Here is a 17,820-nt window from a genome sequence, read left to right on the forward strand (position 1 = left end):
AGTGCAAGCATATGCAGCTGCATCCATGCATTTCTTCAAGTCCTCTCCTCTTAATCCTGCTCTCTGAAAGTTGGCATAAATGTGCCTCAAGTAGTACCTATGAGGGCAGCTTGGAAAGACAGTTGTGACTCCATTAAGTAGATCCTTCTGTCTATCAGACATGAATGTGTACTTCCCAAATTTTCCCTCTTCAGTCCCTCCCAGGGCATACTTCAACTGAGTCAAAAACCAGGACCAATTTGGTGTGTCTTCAACTCCAACCACTCCAAATGCTATGGGGTACATATTGTTGTTTGCATCCCTTCGAGTAGTAGCTAGTGTTTGTGCCCCACTAGTCAAATTAATGAAACAACCATCTAGGCCTATGAATGGCCTACATCCATTCAAAAATCTCTCAACACATGCATTCGCACAGAAAAAAGACCATGAAACCTTGGTCCTGCAGTTGGATTTTCTCTTGTTTTTCCACTCACAGTTGTGACAATGCATCTTGATCCAGGATTTGTAGCTTTCACAGTCTCCAAATAATATCTCAGCCTCTTGTATTGCCTCTTGTGATCTCCAAGCACAATATTCTTTGCTTTCCTCTTTGCTCTCCATGCCATCATCTTGGGGGCCTCAAGACCAAACTGCCTCTTTGCCTTGTCAATTATGGCAGGTATAGTACTGTTGGGGTCTCATCTGATAGTTTCAAGCATTTTGGTGCCAAGCCATGTTGAGCTAATCCTTGTCGTCTCAGATTGGGTGGGACATGTGTGCTCCAATATCATCTTCTTAATGCAGAAAGTGGGCTCATTACTGATCTTTGCTGCAACCATGTGGAACTGACAACCCTCTCCATCACAACACATTATAATCCTATCACTACAGTTCGTGTGATATTTGTATCTTCTAAGTTGTTTGACATTCAAATTCACAAGAACCTCTCTAAATTGGTAAACATCTTTGAAACAAAGCATAAGCTGGAATTGCTGCTTTGGATGTAGCCTGTCTTCATCATACCAGACCCTTGGTGGTCTTTTCTTAGCTGTGCTCCTTGTACCAGAGGGGATTACAAATGACATTGATTCATTTCTATCATCATCAGCTTCAAAGCATGTATCATCCTCTTCTGAAGATGGATACCAGTCCTTATTCATGCTTCTAGCACCACTAGAGTGGGACCTACTTGTAGGCCCATGCCTTTTTACCTTCTTTTCAACTGACTGAGGAACTACAATCTCTTGACACTCATCACCACCTTCCTCGAGGTGTGTGTCATATAAATCTTCAGGGTCTGTGTCCCCTTCACAATGTGTACTACAAATGTATTCAACTCTCTTCCTCTTAATGCCAGACTCTGATTCTTCTTGTTCTTCTAGCTCCACATGAACTACAAAATCTTCATCAAAAACTAAGTCATCATCTTCATCATCAGATGTGTCCTCATTTGTTGCATCCTCCTGTTCATCTTCATCATCAAATGTGTCCTCATTTGCTGCATCCTCCTCTTCATCTGTATCAAACTGGAAATCTTCATAATTAACACTAACTTGAGTGTTAACCTACTACAATGGATTATTTTCCTGCTCTGCATCTGCCATCTCTCGCTCAGTTGGGTCATTCTGTGTCCCCAGAAGTAACACACATGGTGGAGGAACTGCTTTTATTGGCTTATAGTTCACACTCTCTTGTGTATCAACAAAATCATTTGTTGTTTTGTGCACAACACCTGACTCACTAAGAACAAATACAATATGTGGGTCCACTCTTAAATCTACAATTGTTTCATCTGGTTGCTCTCCTTCATCTTCTGCATTTTTGTGAACTGGGGATTGCTTAATATTTAACTTCCCCTCTTTAACATACAAAGGCAATGTCTGACTCCTTCTAAATTGATTAATCATCTCATCTACTTCTATGTTGTTTCTGATGACAGAAATGCCTTGAATCCCTATGCCTTCCTTCCTCAAGTAGCAAATACTGTCATCACTTCCATATCCATTTCTGACCATCACATTAAGCAAACTGCCATAATTGATGTCTCTCTCTTACATCTTCACAAGGTAGTACTTTTTTGCAGCATCTTTAGAAGGAAACGAAAATATAATGACCATGGCTCCCCAGGCCTACATAATAATTGCATTTTCAGTACAGTGCAGCTAGAACTAACCCACAATGATTTCTAACGCTAAGTTGCAACATTTCTAACCCTAAGTTTTTGGCAATGGCAATGAGATTACCTGGGTGGAGTTGGAGCGAAGGGGGATACTTCCTCCTGTGTAGCACCCTTGTCTGCCTCCTCTGTAGCCTTCTTTGCCTTCTCTGTAGCACCCTTATCTGCCTCCCGCATACGGGGACGGCGGTGGCAGGACACCTTTTTTCCCCGCCGACGAGTCTGAATCCAAGTAGGCGGAGAGCCCATCGGGGTTGGGCGCCAGGGTTGAGCTCAACTTGCCAATGGGGTCGCACTGCGGGCGTCAGCCACCGAAAGAACGGGCACCGTCGCTGTCGCCGCCATCGCCGCCGTCGGAGCTGGTCGCCATGACTCGCGTGGGAGGAAACTGAATTGGGAGTGTGGATGAAATGGCGAGAGGCTGACCTAAGACACGACGAGGAAAACAACCATCTCCCCCCGTCTAACGGCGCCCGTCAACCCGCGCCACGTCGACCCGACAGGTCGGTCCCACCTGTTGGTTTGGCTGTTTTCGCGGTCAAATCTGCCCTTCAGTGCTCCGTGTTACTCATTAGGCGCAGAACCGGTGGACCTCTATGAACTGGCTAAAATGTGGTACTGATCTGTTACCCTAGCCTCAAGTGTGGTGATTTTGCGTAAATAACTCCTTATACGCCTGCGGACGCATCGGGGCGACCCCTCATATTTTGTTCGGTGCATCCACATATCTTATATCCGGACTTTAAAATTCATACAAAATCATGCACGTTGATCATCCGATACAGATTGTCTGAATTTAACAGTTTTAAATAAAAGCAAATGATATTATAGTTCAATCAAACGGACATGCCAAAATGAAATCAAAGTCCGACCGACAACTGTTGTCGGGTCACTGGCCGGACGAGTTCGTCCATGTGTCCTGCTCCACCTATGCATCCATCTCCGCCTGCATCGTGCCAACGATCGCCGCCAGCATCCGGGCTGCCTCCACCGCCTGCATCCTAGCCACCTGCTCCGCTGCCGCAGACGTAGCCGCTCTAGCCGCCTCCAACGCTCTATGGACGTTGATCTCCTTCTTCCTGTCCACAAGTCATTTTTTGGCATATTCATCCAAAGTGGATTCATCGCGAGCATGATTTTTGCATCCTCCGCGTGTTGTAAGAGTTTCAACCTCTCCTTCTGGAGCCCAATGTCTCCAAATGTCTTGGCCTTTTGGAGTTCCCATTTGATCGCCACAGCTTACGGGCAATGTTCTTCGGGTTGCCGGACGAAGCAGAGGAAGGGGCACCGACGGACGAGGCGGACTGCGTCTCTGTCGTGGCAGCCGGGGACGGGGTAGAAGACATCACGGCGGATCAGGACAAGTGGTGAGGATGGAGAGTAAGGGTGCCAGACGGTGAGGGGTCGGGTGCGGGAAATGTTGGCGGGCGGCGGGAGGAGAGGAAGCGTTTGGGGGATTTGGTGCAATTTACAGTAGGGTCGGCTTGTCGGGTCCGACGTGGCGGGCGTGCCCGACATGCCTGGGCTCCCCCATATCCGCGCCATATTTGGTCGGGAAATGGAGGTGCTAGTCAGCCCGGGCGTTTGAGGCCAGTTTGAGAGGCCCGTTTGGGTCGAGTTTTTGTGACCGGGTAATGATCGAGGGGCGTGCCCAGGCGTTTGAGGAGGGTTTGAGTGGTCGATCTGTAGATGCTCTTAGCAAGTATGACGCTCAGGGACGCGTCCGGCCAATGACCAGTCGTGTTCGTCTTGAGCCCCTATTTTTTCATACGCACATCCACACTTCTCAATTTTCCTTAGATGCCCGATCACTTGCATGTGATTGGTGGATAAGAAGAGAGAGAAAGAAAAAATGAATAAAGAAAGAGAAAGGTGGTCCAGGTGGGGTCGCGTTGTACGTGGCGGACTGACGGGGCATACCCGGGCGCATCCGCGAACCCTCATATGGTTCCTAGATTTGAGATGGATATGAGAGGTGTCGGTCAGTCCGAACGTTTAAGAAGAAAGTGGAGGAGAGGGGGTCCGGTTAGGTCAACTCTTTTTGACCGAACACTCATCGGAAAAACATTTCAAGCGTTTGAGGAAGATATATGGGGTCTGGTTGTAGATGCTTTAACCATGCATTGCTTAGCCTGATGGAAACGTTTACAGCCGGTGCGCTACGCTGCTGCCGCCCGCATCGTCGATGCCTGCCCACGTCAACCACCCGCATCGCCGGTGCCAGCCTCCGTCGGCCGCCAGATCCGCCGGTTCCAGCCTCCGCCTCTCGTCCTTGTTGCCTGCTGCCATGGCCAGGCTCGCGCGTATACAAGTGTTGCAACCGTCATCTAAAAAAAGCTTCAAACGTTGTTGAAAAAAGCTTCAACCATAGATAGGAAAGCTGCAACCGTAGTTGCATTTTGCTACTACCGGCTAACATTTTGCTACATTCATCAAGGTGGACCTACGACCTAGCGAAGTCTGTGATGATTTTTTGCTGCAACCGTAGTTGCATTTTGTTATTACCGGCGAACTTTTTTGCTACATCCATCAAGACGGTGTTGCGACATCGCGACGAGGACGACGATCATTTCGTTGCAACAAGATTTTTGCTCCATCCGTGACTGATATTTGCTACATAGCTGCTTGTTTTTGCTACCATCAACGATTTTCGCTGCATGGCTCGATCTGATAGTCAATAGAGTTCGATCTCACGGCTCATGCGCGACCGGTCGGAAGTATCGACCGGCGCACCGACGCAGATCAGTGCCCTAGCCTGATTATCAGAGCTAAATACAACACATCAAGCGAGCACCACGATCTCGTATCTTGATTAGTTTTTTTTGGGTGTTTTGTTTCAAATAACTATAAATATTGGAAAATAACACCATGCTAAAAAGTATATTATTATTTGGTGTAATTTAAAGCTTGAAAGTTTCAGAAATATCTGAAATATATGAACGTAGGGAACTCAATGGATTAGATACATATGAAAAACCATACAATAAAACTATGAAAATTTGTGTTTCGCACAATAAGAAAAAGTAGCAATTGTTTGTGAGGGCCTGAAATAGTATGTTTATTTCTTGTCAGTACTTTTTACTTTTTTGCGAGTCGTAATCTAAAAACACTCTCTACATCTAAGACTTTTTTCTGAAATATTTTGTGAAAATCATGAAGCTCAAACCCCAATCCAAAACGGGTCATGGGTTAAATTTATGCCGGTTTCAAGAAAAAAAATCTTTCATACATAACATGAGCAATTTCACAGTTCAAAAATCATCTTCGACCAAACACACCATAGTCCATTGTTCAAAACCGACATTTTCCACAAGAAAAATGATTTATAATATTGAAATCTAAGAGAGAAGAGTATACTAGTGTATATTATGTCATCGGTACTATCATACTCCCTTCGTTTCTAAATATAATCTTTTAAAGATTCTATAATATAAACTACATATAAATGTATATAGATCTATTTTAGGATGTAGATTCATTTATTTTATTTTATATGTAATTCGTATTAAATTTGGAAAACGGTTTATATTTAGGAACGGAGGGAGTAACAAATAAAGTTGATGGAACCAATATAGAACATCCCATGAGAAATTCAGAATTGGTCCAATGGATTACAAAACAAGTCACAATTGCTCACATAAGAATTAACCTCTCAATCCTCTTGAAAAATAATGAAAATTATTATGCTAGTTATTTCACTATTCGTGTATCTTAGTTTTTTTTTTTTGAGAAACATATTCGTATATCTTAGTTTGTGCAAATAATTACTCTCGTGCTCCATCCATTTTAGGCTGGCAGGCCCGCTTGAGTTGCCAACTTCTTAACTTGTAGGCCCATTAAATAAATCTTCCAAAAAACCCCCCCTCTGAATTTCGAAACACACAAAGAGAGACGCCGCACTCACTGTCTCTGCACACCAGGTCCCTCCCTCCACTCCAGCCGAGAAATCGCCGCCGCAGCCGCCGCCCACCGGAGCCGGAGATGAAGAAGATCTTCGGCGCCAAGAAGAGCAAGGACGCCATCCAGGACGCCACCAGCCAAGTCAGCCTCCCCTCCCTCCCTCCCTCCCTCCTCCCCCGATTCGTCTCCCCATTCCCACGCCCGAAACCCAACGCCGCTCCGATCTGACCGGCGCAGATAAACAAGCGGGGGGAGAGCGTGGACGAGAAGATCAAGGCGATGGACGAGGAGCTGGAGCGGTACAAGGAGCAGATCCGCAAGGCCCGCCCGGGCCCCTCGCAGGAGGCCATCAAGGCCCGCGCCCTCAGGCTCCTCAAGCACAGGCGCTTGTACGAGGAGCAGCGCAACATGCTCAAGGACGCGAAGCAGGCCGTACGACCCGCCCTTGGCCTCCTCGTGTACACTGATTGCTGTAGTTCAGTTCAGTTCAGCTCATCTGCAGTCCGGTTGCTGATTTTTCTTGTCTGTTCAGATGAGCGCGATGAAGGCCGCCAACAAGGAGATGAGCTCAAGGGGGTGATGAAGAACACCGTCAAGATCGAGGGCATCATTCTAGGTTTTGCTCCTCCCCATTTTTAGCTTTGCTGTCGCTGCTGCCGAATTCGTACTGCCGTCTATGGCCTGTCAGGTTTTGTTTTGCTGCAGTTTGAGCATTTCAGTGCCGTGGGGGATTCGTAGGATGCATCCCCTCTAAAAGTTAGCGTCAAAGGCTCTAAAGCGTGCTACCATAGCTGTAACAATTCACCTGCAAATTCTCAGTGAAAATATGTAGTGTGAAATGGAAACTCTAAGCAGAGCACACCAACAACCACTGTTAATTTCCCCATGAACACATTATCTGACCACGAACCATCTATTTCATTATGTGATGCAGGAGGATGAGCTCGGACTGCCACCGACACCTCGAGCATCGCTCCCTAGTTAGAACCTGCAAGTAATTTTTATGTGCCGTTGTTCTCAACTGTTACTGTGATGTGAGGAGTCTTTGTGTTTGTGACTTGAGCGATCCGTGTGAGATGTTTATATCGGTGGCACCTTCTTACGGTTAATCTGTGCGTGCAACGTAGCTAGTATCCTGCTCTGTTGTGCTCCATCGCGGTCACACGGGGATTATGAATTTGCGACGGTCTGAATCCCCGTGCATAGCATTTGTTCTTTCCTGATGGCCGTTCCGTTTTACGGTAGCGAACTACTCTCATCACAGTTAGCTGTCAGTGCACATCATCATACACCAGTACGTAGGTTACAATAGAGAGAATACAAGTTGCTGAAAAACTGGAGATAGAAACATACTGTAGGTCAGAAGGAGACATCTCTTTTACTTATCCTGTGCACATTTTCCCCCTATTTGTAACAAATAATGGAGGCAAGATAAGTATGAGTCCTGGGGTGGCAGAAATATCTTTGCAATGGTACAAAATTTTGGTCCCGTGGGAGGACTCACTCATTGAGGTGGACAGCCAATGGGAGGAGAGCACATGGCCCCACTGTTATCCAGACAGGACGCACTCAACGCAGTATATAAGCAGGCACTGCCGAGCCTGATCGTCAGAGCTAACTACAGCAAAGCAAGGGAGCACCACAACCTCGTATTCAGATTTCTTGATAGACAGGATCAGATTAACACCAGAAGATGATGCAGGCCGCCGTTGCTTTGTCGGCCGTGCTGCCCGTCGCCCTAAGGTGCAGGCCGGCGGCGAGGAGGAGCAGCAGCGCCACCGTTGCCGGCGGCAGAAGGATTGTGGGTGGCGGTGGCGTCCGTGCGTCGGCCGCGGCGGCGCCGGAGGCGGACTACAGCTCCAATGTCTCGTACGTTTTCTCTCCCTCCTCCTTGGTCAGTCACTGGTTGAGCTTGAGCCGAGCCGATCATCATCTATGTCATCTGGTGGTTGCCATATCGTCCGGCCAATGCGGGGCGCAGGGTGTTCCCCATGGAGGCCTGCGACCTGGTCGGCGGCGAGGCGTGCGACGCGCAGATGTACCCGGAGACGAAGCTCGGCGGCGGCGCTGCTGCTGCTGCCGTCGCGAGGGCGCCGGAGGTGGAGAGGGAGTACCTGGCCTACGACGAGCCAAAAACGTACGTAATCCTTGATGCGTACACAATTTTGTTAGCTGTATCGTAGCACCTGTCAATGTCATTAACTGGAAACTGTGTATATGGAACTATGGATGGATGGATGGATGCAGGGTGTTCCCGGACGAGGCGTGCGACGATCTTGGCGGTGAGTTCTGCGAGGCGCCATACCAAACCAGCAAGTAGCTGCTAGTAGCAGGAGTATTATCCATGAAGTTACACTTGTTCTTAGCAGGGATCGATCGATGTACATCATGGGAAGCATAAGCAAAAACATGCTGCTACGCCGTCTGTACTGTATTGTACATAAACGAAATGGAGTCATTACTTTGTCGTCGGATTAGTTTGTGTTCGTCTAAAATTCTTAATCCCTCTGTTCAATTGAACTTAAAGAAACCAAGACTAATGGAGTACTAGATAATTGTCCATGCTCTGAGGGGGCATAAATATTCTAGTAATATGATTTACCCGTTCAAACTAAGTTTTTTTAGAGAGGTATAAACACTTGTTTGGCAAGTACTTATTCGCTCGTATCAAATGAAGAATAATATACATCGTATAAAAGAAAACAGAATTTTATTTATAGAAAACCGGTAAAAAAAATAGAGGTGAGACAGTTAAGGTTGTTTTAGAAAAAAAGAAGATCAAAATTCCTTACAGAAAAAAAAAAGAGAGAAGAGATAATAATCCCGATCGATCGAGTCCGTATCCGATCCCAACCACGATCGATTCTACCTACAAATATGCTGGCGATCGATCATCGATCCTGCCCAGCAAAGCAAATCAATCAATCAATCAAGGAAAAGTGCAAAACCTACGTACGATACGAAGCAATTCAGATCAACCCTGACCTGCAGCAAGCAATCCAACTAGCGCGCGACCGACGATGGCGGCCGACTTCGACCTCGACGACGTGATCCGGCGGCTGCTGGACGCGGAGGCGCCCCTCAGCTCGCCGTCGGCCGCCCCGCCGCTGACGCGCGAGGAGATCCTTCACCTCTGCGCGGCCGCCAAGGAGCTCCTCCTCTCGCAGCCGACGCTGCTCGAGCTCTCGGCCCCCATCAACATCTGCGGCGACATCCACGGCCAGTACCCCGACCTCCTCCGCCTCTTCCGCGAGGTCGGCCCCCCCTCCGCCGCCAACCGCTACCTCTTCCTCGGCGACTACGTCGACCGGGGGAATCAGAGCATCGAGACCATCTGCCTCCTCCTCGCCTACAAGCTCAAGTGCCCCGACGGCTTCTTCCTCCTCCGCGGCAACCACGAGTGCGCCGGCGTCAACAAGCAGTACGGCTTCTACTCCGAGTGCGCGGCCCGCGCCCGCCGCATGGTCGGGCTCTGGGACGAGCTCAACGCCGTCTTCGCCTGCCTCCCGCTGGCCGCGCTCGTCGGCTGCGCGGGCGGCCGGGGTAGTCGTAACGACATGAATAAGAAGAAGAAGGAGATGAAGAAGATCTTGTGCGTGCACGGCGGGCTCTCGCCGGAGCTGGAGAGCCCGGACCAGATCCGCGAGATCGAGCGCCCGCTGGCCGACGTACCCGAGCACGGGCTCGTGTGCGACCTGCTGTGGTCGGACCCCGCCGCGGACGGCGACGAGTGGGGGTGGGGGGACCCGCGCAGGAGCACGTCCTTCACCTTCGGCGCCGACGTGGTGGAGGAGTTCTGCGAGAGGCACGGGCTGGCCATGGTGTGCAGGGCGCACGAGATGAAGGATGCCGGCTACGACCGAGGGTTCGCCGACGGGAAGCTTGTGACCGTGTTCTCCGCGCCCAACTACTGTGGCAAGTGCGGCAACGACGGCGCGGTCATGATGGTCGCCGGTGACCTCGCCTGCTCCTTCCGCGTCTTCCACCCTGTTGGTACCGCCACTCCTCCTCCGGCTCCCATTTTTCTTTAGTCAAAACATAGAAGTAGTATATTTTCATGTTAGTTTCAGACGCGTCGCCATGTACTGTAATCTGCAGTCCTCGTTTCTTCGTCTTATAAGGAGTGAATTTCAGTTTTCGAGGGTGATCCATATCACGATTTTCCTCGCATTTCTTCCATGGCTCCTTTTTAGTGGGAATCATTTTTTCCATGCCTGAACAACCAGACTCATCCCAGTTCTTTTCGCCACGTGATTCTTCAGAATCTGATTCTGACAAGCTGCTCACAGAGTCAGCTGTTTAGTTTTTTTTTTTGTGAGATTTTGACATGTGATTGTTGTATGACTTCTGAGCTGAAATGTGTATGATGCACCTCAGTTAATACTGAATTGCTAACATTTGTGTGCTGAAATGGCAAATTGTAGTGGCACTCAACACTATGCGTTAATAACCCGGAGTATTCTGGAGCAGACTATAGCTAGCACTTTCTCATCATGTACAAATACTTCATGTAGCACATACACGGAACAAGAGATGCGGCAAGAGGGGAGATAACAAGTACGCCCTTTATATCACAATACTTGTTGTTTGAAAGAACTAGTTTAGTTCTTTTTAACCACACATATTTAGAAACAGAGGGAGTAGCACATACATAAATTAAAGCATGATGTGTTAAATCAACTCCAACGGATCGATCCATTTTACCCACGCATATTCATTTGGATTGAAGCGGACAAGAACGTTGGTCCAATGTGCCGATCCAAACTTAAAATGCACCCGCAAGACGTTTAAGGCGATGCATTTCAGGCTTAAATTTGGACCGGGTTTGCATCGATGCAAACACAAAACCAACGCGTTGTGCGTCCCCTCGTGATCCCACATGTCGCCCTTGGTCAGAGTTGCGACGACGTCGCGCCGTGCGGCGGCGGGGGAGGGGGGAGGGCTGCGAAGACACCGTGGCGTGGGGTGGGTGGGTGGGTGGGTGGGGGGGGGTCGGCGTTGCGAGGACGCCGTGGCGTGCGGTGGGAGGGGGGAGGGAGGTGCGCGGTGGAGAAGGAAGCGGAGGGATGCGCGATGCATACCGACGGTACAAAGCTCAAAAGACATAAAGATAGATGATACAAAGATCAAAGGACATAAAATAGCCGCCCATCAGGCAGACATGCATGGGCATATGCCTCACATATATAGTGTGGTTTTTTCAGTATAGCAAATCACCGTCCTGTATATAGTTCAACAATGATGTAGAATATCACAAATGCCCAATTGTGCTCTCTATTCTTTCATGGCCCCCCCTTGCTATTTACCGACAGAAAGAACAATAACAATGCTTGGTCTACAAAGTGCGCTAATGAATTCTTTGCAGACACACGACTGTCCAAACGCAAGTTACAAAGACCAATTCTACCGACGAGATCCTCCGGAGTCCCTGTGTGACCTGCGTGCATGTATGCGTATGATGATCGTAGATCTGAAGCACCAACGACTGCCCGTAATCAAGAGAGCATTGTAATTAACAGCAGTTTTCCATCATGCCACTACAAGGGATCTGGTATATTGTGACGAGCTACTATCATCATGCAATATCCAAAAACGTCATGGAAAACCTCGTTGTGTCGTTTTTTGAGCGTCACGAGCATCGTCACAGAATCACCGTCACAGATTCCTCCTAGTGACCCGGCGCGCGAAAGACTGTCACGGAATATGGGACCTTCAGTGACGGTGCAGATGGTGTATCGTCACTGGCATAACACCTAGGAGTCCATCCCATGGCCCTAAAACTTCACCGATTAGCGTCACCGAAGGTGGATGACGTCATCTTTGATGTCATGTAATTTTATTAGAATTTATTCTCTAAAAATAATTTATTTTTCATTTTTTTGTTTTCCCTTTTTTTAAATAAATATTTATTTTGGAAATACTTTTGCCAATTACATTTTCATTAAAAAATATTTTTTCCAGATATTTTCACGTATTATTGTGTAGAATTATTTTGTGACTGTAATATTAATTTTTATTTAATTTTATATCATATTATTCTGGTAACACTTTGAAATTTATTTTACTATAAATTTTGAATTAAAATTCAATTTCAATACATACAACAATATATACTCGACTGCCAAATAAAAATATATATTTAACACAACCAAATATCATCGTACATTCAAAGAAAATGACAATAAATAACTTGCAATGTGAAATTAACATAATTAAAGAAAGACAAACTATGTATGTTCTAGTTATCACCACCACGTAATGAAACTAACATAACTAAAGAAAAGCAAAATATGTATTTTCTAGATACCACCACCACATAATGATGGCCTTCATGAACCATTAGGTATGTTGCTTAGTTTTGTGTTGCATGTTTCCGTAGGAGGAAACTGATAAGGTTGTTTGTTTCCTCTTGCTTCTTTTCATAGGATTTCATCTTCTCTTCTTGGCTCTTCTTCAAAGCTTCCATTTCTTGTTGTTGCTTATTTTGCATCTCTTCAAGTGCGGACTCTTGCGCTTTAACTCTTTCGGTCAATTGTCGCTGATACATCTCATGTGCCTCAATTGCATCTCTCTTCTGTTGTTCGACTCTTTCTTCTAGCTCTCGAACACGTTCTGTGGAAGCGGAGGTCCTAGACCTCCCAGATCTTGATTGGTACCCCATAGTGGAAAGAAAGGTGCTTGAGGAGCTATGCTCCTTTAGAACACCAGCCACAATCTGTGTATCAGATACTGGCTGCTCATCTTCTGGCTGTGCTTCACTCTTTCTATTTAGCATGGCAGTCTGTATAAGAATGTATTCTTGAAAGGTTAGATTATACACTTAGAAAAGCATAGATAAGAACCGTAAACACCTATAAAACTGAGATACATGTATGTGTGATATGAAGTATGGTTTCCTAAATAAAGTAATCTAAAACTTGCGAGTATCTGCTCCCGAGCTCATTTGAGCTCGGGTGAACAGTAAAATCGGAAAAAATTCAAAACATGTTCAAAAAATTCTGAACTTTTTTTGAGACCAACTTTGACAAAAGTTCTAAGTGCATGCAAAAATTTGGCATGAACTAACATTTCTACAAGGCGTGGCAAAATAAACAAAGTGGATGCTCTGAAAATGCGCATTTTCAGAGCATCTATGTTGATTATTTTGCCACGCCTTGTCGAAATGTTAGTTCATGCCAAATTTTTGCATGCACTTAAAACTTTTGTCAAAGTTCGTCTAAAAAAATTCAGAATATTTTAAACATTTTTTGAATTTTTTTAGATTTTACTGTTCACCCGAGCTCAAATGAGCTCGGGAGCAGAAAGGCACTTTCGAACATATGAGGGAGACTTTTTATCTAAAGTATAGCCAGCAGCAGCCAACAGCAGAATAAGCAATGGTATAGGAAGGCAGCATCACAACAACAATATAAGTAGACGCCAACAGCAAAACAGTGAGACAACACCAACATGTATTCAAGTCATTGAGAAAAGAGAAAGAAAACTCACATAAGCGTTAAGTGCAGCCGGACTCATACTTCCAGTCTTTCTTTTCGTATGGGTTTCTTTGAAAAATTCAATTGGACTAGGGTCCTCATTGTTGTACTTGTCTTTTTTCTACAAGTGTCCCAAAGAATCATTATTCCGTACATGAAGTCATGTTCACTACAAGAGATCTGATATACTATGACGAAAAAGCTCGTGACAGTGACTCGTAACGTCACCGAATATGATAATGTGTGACGCTACGCACCTAGCATCACATAATCCGCCAAATCCATGACGGCCACATAATCACCGTCACTCATTACCATATTTTGTGACAGTGTTGGTAGTTTCCATGACAGACATGGCTGGGTCACAGAAGAATTCAAATCAGTGATGCTAGTATATTGTCACGTATTGTCTACTCATAAGATATGAGGAGGTGGGACCCACATGTCAAAAAAGAAACACATTTTAAAAATATATCATAAAAATTGTAAATCCGCTTTGTCAGTAATTTACCATTTTATTTCTTCAAATACTCAACGGGATAAAAGACACCTCGTCACGGATAAAAATTTGCGCACACGCAAAAATTGAACCAAAGACCTTGCACCGAGGCCTTACCAGTTGGCAAGCAAGTTCTCAATGACAATTTGTACGCATAATATTATTTGTTAATACGGAGCACCGATATGTATAAATTATGCGTATCGCCGTCCTGTACGTCATCGATACGCCGATACGGCTGATACGACCGTGTAACAGGTATAGCCGGAGTATCATGTTTTTTTATTTTTAGAAAAGGTAAAAAATACCGATACGTGCTGTTCATTGTCCATGATACGGCAGCCCAGTACAAGCCCAATACTAACCCTAACTCGCGTATTCCTTTCACTCTATTCACTTCACACGCGCACGGCAGGGAATAGGCGCTCAAGCGAGCCGCCGCCGGCGCCTGGACTCGCCTCGCCGCCGTCGCCGGCGCCGCCATCGTCGTCGCCCGAGGCGAGTCCAGCCGACGGCGGCGTTTCACTCTGTTCGCTTCACACGCGCACGGCAGGGGATAGGCGCTCAAGCGAGCTGCCGGCAGCGCCTGGACTCGCCGCTGCTGCTGTCGCCGCCGTTGCCGCCGCCGACAGTGTGGACTAGCCGCCGCCGCTGCCGCCGCCAGCTGGACTCGCCTCCGACTGTACTAGCCTCGCCGCCGCAGCAGCCGGCTGGACTAGCCTCGCCGCCGCAGCCAGCTTGAGTCGCTCGCCATCTGGAGAGGTCGCCTCCGCGAATTGGTTCGCTGCCCTGTCAACTCCCAACCCGTCGAATCGACTGAACTCCGTCGTCGTTGCCGGTCATCACTCGCCTGCAAGTAAGTTCATCTGGCGAATTCTGCTCCTCTTTAGTTGATCTATCCATTCATCTTTTTGTCTTCAATCATTAGTGCTGAAGTAGGTTGACATCGTAGTTGATTCAGCAGGTTGGTTCCTTGTAGTTGTAGATTACTATTCAGTAGGTTGTAGAGAACACGTGAAGAATTGTGCCAAAATGCTAACCTCCTTAAGCCTTCTCTTTAGCCAATAAAATTCTTCAGTAATGAGGCTCCTCAAAGTACAAGTAGCCAGCCTGCATATAGTATGTATAGAAGCCAGCCTGCATATAGTATGGATTTGTTTTAACGAACTGAATTTCTATAGATGTGCAGTCTCTGTTTAAAGTAGCTCATGTGCAGCCGAGCCGTGATCCCTCCTGCTGCTTCTTCTTGACAGGCTTTTGCTGCTAATTCTGCCCATTATTTATGTATTTTCGGGTGAAGCAGTTGATAAGTCCTATACTGTTTAGTATTTTGGGGGTTACAATCCCATTAGACCATTATTAACATTTATGTAGTATTTTTGGGGTCACTGAGAACGATAGTTGGGGTCCTACGATCACCTGTTCATGTCGTGATACAACACGGACCAATCATTCTTATTGGTGCGGTTCAGACCAAATTTGCAATACTAGTGGTCAGTTTGGTATAACAGATCGTCGTATTAAGAGACAGAGAATGATTTCTACATGCATTTATCCTTTTTTTTACTGTATTAACCGTCGCACTCTGCATGTATTTAAGTTGCAAAATTTGGTTGGATAGTCTGCATGCAGTGATTATCTCTATAGCTTCTGGGACTTCGTAATGTTGGAATCAAATTATAGTTTGGAGATTAAAGTTTGGTGAGATGTTTAACATGTACTAAAAAAGTATTATGCTTGCTAGACTTCATGGTAAATAATAGTTTCATGTACATATTGAAAATGTATTGCTCAACGTCTTTAGTTTTCAGTTTTTACGAATGTAGGAAATACAAGCAATATTGTATTGTTTACGAAAAGTAAATATTTTTCATATGGCACATGTGTGCTAGTTATAGTATAAGCATATTTTTCTCATGGGTAAATTGATTTTTTGAAGGACAATGGATCGAAGCTGGATACACGGAACTCGTTTCACAACATCGTACTTGAAAGGTGTTGAGGAGTTTATGGATATTGTTCGCCAAAATTTCCCTGAAAATCAAGACGTACTATGCCCATGCCGAAACTGCCTGAATCTGCAACTTCAGAGCCAGTCAGTTGTTGAGGAGCACGTACAGTGCACTGGTATGTCTGACACATATACGAGGTGGATCTTTCATGGTGAATCATTGAGTGATGATGAAGGGGGTGAGATGGAGGATGTTGCATACACGTCTGATGACGATGACTTTAATGAAGACAACCGAGATGATGTTTCGTATATGGTAGATGATTTAGCTAGGTCTGGAAGGCGAGGCGAGGATCAGCCAAACCTCTATTGCAAGCTAATGGAGGAAGCCAAGAAAGAACTGTACGAAGGATGCAACGAGTTCACACGACTATCCTTTATCATTAAGCTCCTCCATGTTAAGTCATACAACCAGGTCACAAACAGAGGATTCAGTATGTTTCTTGAGTTGTTCAGCGCGGCGTTTCCACATGCTGATATACCGAAGTCATATGAAGCAGCTAAGAGTGTTCTTCGTGAAGTTGGGCTTGGTTACGAGACTATTCATGTATGCAAGTTTGATTGTGCACTGTTTTGGGGGAACTATGCCAACAACACACATTGTCCTGAGTGCGGGACATCAAGATGGAAAGACGCGGAGGGAAGGAAAAAGATACCCCACAAGGTTCTTAGGTACTTTCCTATAATCCCTAGGCTTCAAAGATTTTTTCTGTCAAAGGAACAGTCGGCAGATGCTAGGTGGCATAAGGAGAAGAGGGTCGCCGAGAAAGGTGTTATGAGACACCCAGTTGATGGTGAAGCATGGAAGCACTTTGACAGAGAGCATGGTTGGTTTGCTAAAGATGCTCGTAACTTTAGGCTTGGCATTGCCACGGATGGATTCAACCCCTTTGGAAACATGAGCAACTCATATAGTATGTGGCCAGTTTTTGTCATCCCGTACAACTTCCCGCCGTGGATGTGCATGGACCAATCCAATTTCATGATGTCTTTGCTTATTCCTGGAAAAAAAGCACCAGGAAAGGAGTTCCATGTATTTATGCAGCCATTGATAGCAGATATGATGAAGCTTTGGGGAACCGGTGTGGAAACGTATGATGCATTGATTGATGATACATTTACTTTGCATGCTGCGTTCTTGTGGTCTATTCATGATTACCCTGGACTAGCCACTCTATCAGGCCGTAGCACTAGAGGCTATTATGCATGTGTGCACTGTGATGAGAACCCTTGCTCCGAGGCTCTGGAAAAAAAGATTGGGTATGTTGGGCATCGCAGATTTCTTCCCACCAATCAACGTTTTAGGAGAAGCAAGGATTTCAACGGGTCGGTTGAGAAACGAGAGAAACCTCGTAAGTTCACAAATGCCGAAGTGTTGGAGAAGTTAGAGAAAGTTAAGAATTTCAAACCAGGGAAGTATCCAGGCAATAAGAAGAGAAAGCGCACTCTGAAAGATGAACCAAATTGGAGTCAGAAGGTTAGCCTATATGATCTGCCATATTGGTCAAACCTAAAATTAGCATACAACATTGATGTGATGCACGTCGAGAAGAACGTATGTGAAAATATACTTGGGACCCTACTCGAGATTGAGGGAAAGAATAAGGATACAACAAATGCCAGGATAGATTTGCAGAAGTTAGGAATCAGGGAAGATCTGCATCTGAAACCTGATGGAAAGGGCGGAATGGTGAAGAAAAAGGCAGAGTATAATCTCACCAAGGAGAACAAGAAAAGATTCTACGAGTATTTAGCTAATGTGAAATTCCCAGATGGGTAT

General features: G+C 46.0%; 3 protein-coding genes across 3 annotated transcripts; all 3 read left to right on the forward strand.

Annotated features, from left to right (window-relative positions):
- The first annotated feature begins 6,025 nt into the window (after positions 1–6,025).
- On the forward strand, positions 6,026–7,164 carry LOC123442734 (vacuolar protein sorting-associated protein 60.1-like). The gene is made up of 4 exons (XM_045118862.1): positions 6,026–6,196; positions 6,293–6,487; positions 6,588–6,671; positions 6,990–7,164. The coding sequence occupies exons 1-3, from the start codon at positions 6,137–6,139 to the stop codon at positions 6,633–6,635; spliced, it is 303 nt and encodes a 100-aa protein (XP_044974797.1). The 5' UTR covers positions 6,026–6,136; the 3' UTR covers positions 6,636–6,671; positions 6,990–7,164.
- Positions 7,165–7,269: 105 nt separating this feature from the next.
- LOC123442733 (light-regulated protein, chloroplastic) lies at positions 7,270–8,532 on the forward strand. The gene is made up of 3 exons (XM_045118861.1): positions 7,270–7,924; positions 8,037–8,192; positions 8,303–8,532. Exons 1-3 carry the CDS (start codon positions 7,749–7,751, stop codon positions 8,373–8,375), a joined length of 405 nt encoding a protein of 134 aa, XP_044974796.1. The 5' UTR covers positions 7,270–7,748; the 3' UTR covers positions 8,376–8,532.
- Positions 8,533–8,631: 99 nt separating this feature from the next.
- LOC123442731 (serine/threonine-protein phosphatase alpha-3 isoform-like) lies at positions 8,632–10,466 on the forward strand. The gene has a single exon (XM_045118859.1). The coding sequence runs from the start codon at positions 9,076–9,078 to the stop codon at positions 10,084–10,086; it is 1,011 nt and encodes a 336-aa protein (XP_044974794.1). The 5' UTR covers positions 8,632–9,075; the 3' UTR covers positions 10,087–10,466.
- The last annotated feature ends 7,354 nt before the right edge of the window (positions 10,467–17,820 follow it).

This window comes from Hordeum vulgare, chromosome 3H, assembly GCF_904849725.1.
Source record: "Hordeum vulgare subsp. vulgare chromosome 3H, MorexV3_pseudomolecules_assembly, whole genome shotgun sequence".
Classification (NCBI taxonomy): domain Eukaryota; kingdom Viridiplantae; phylum Streptophyta; class Magnoliopsida; order Poales; family Poaceae; genus Hordeum; species Hordeum vulgare.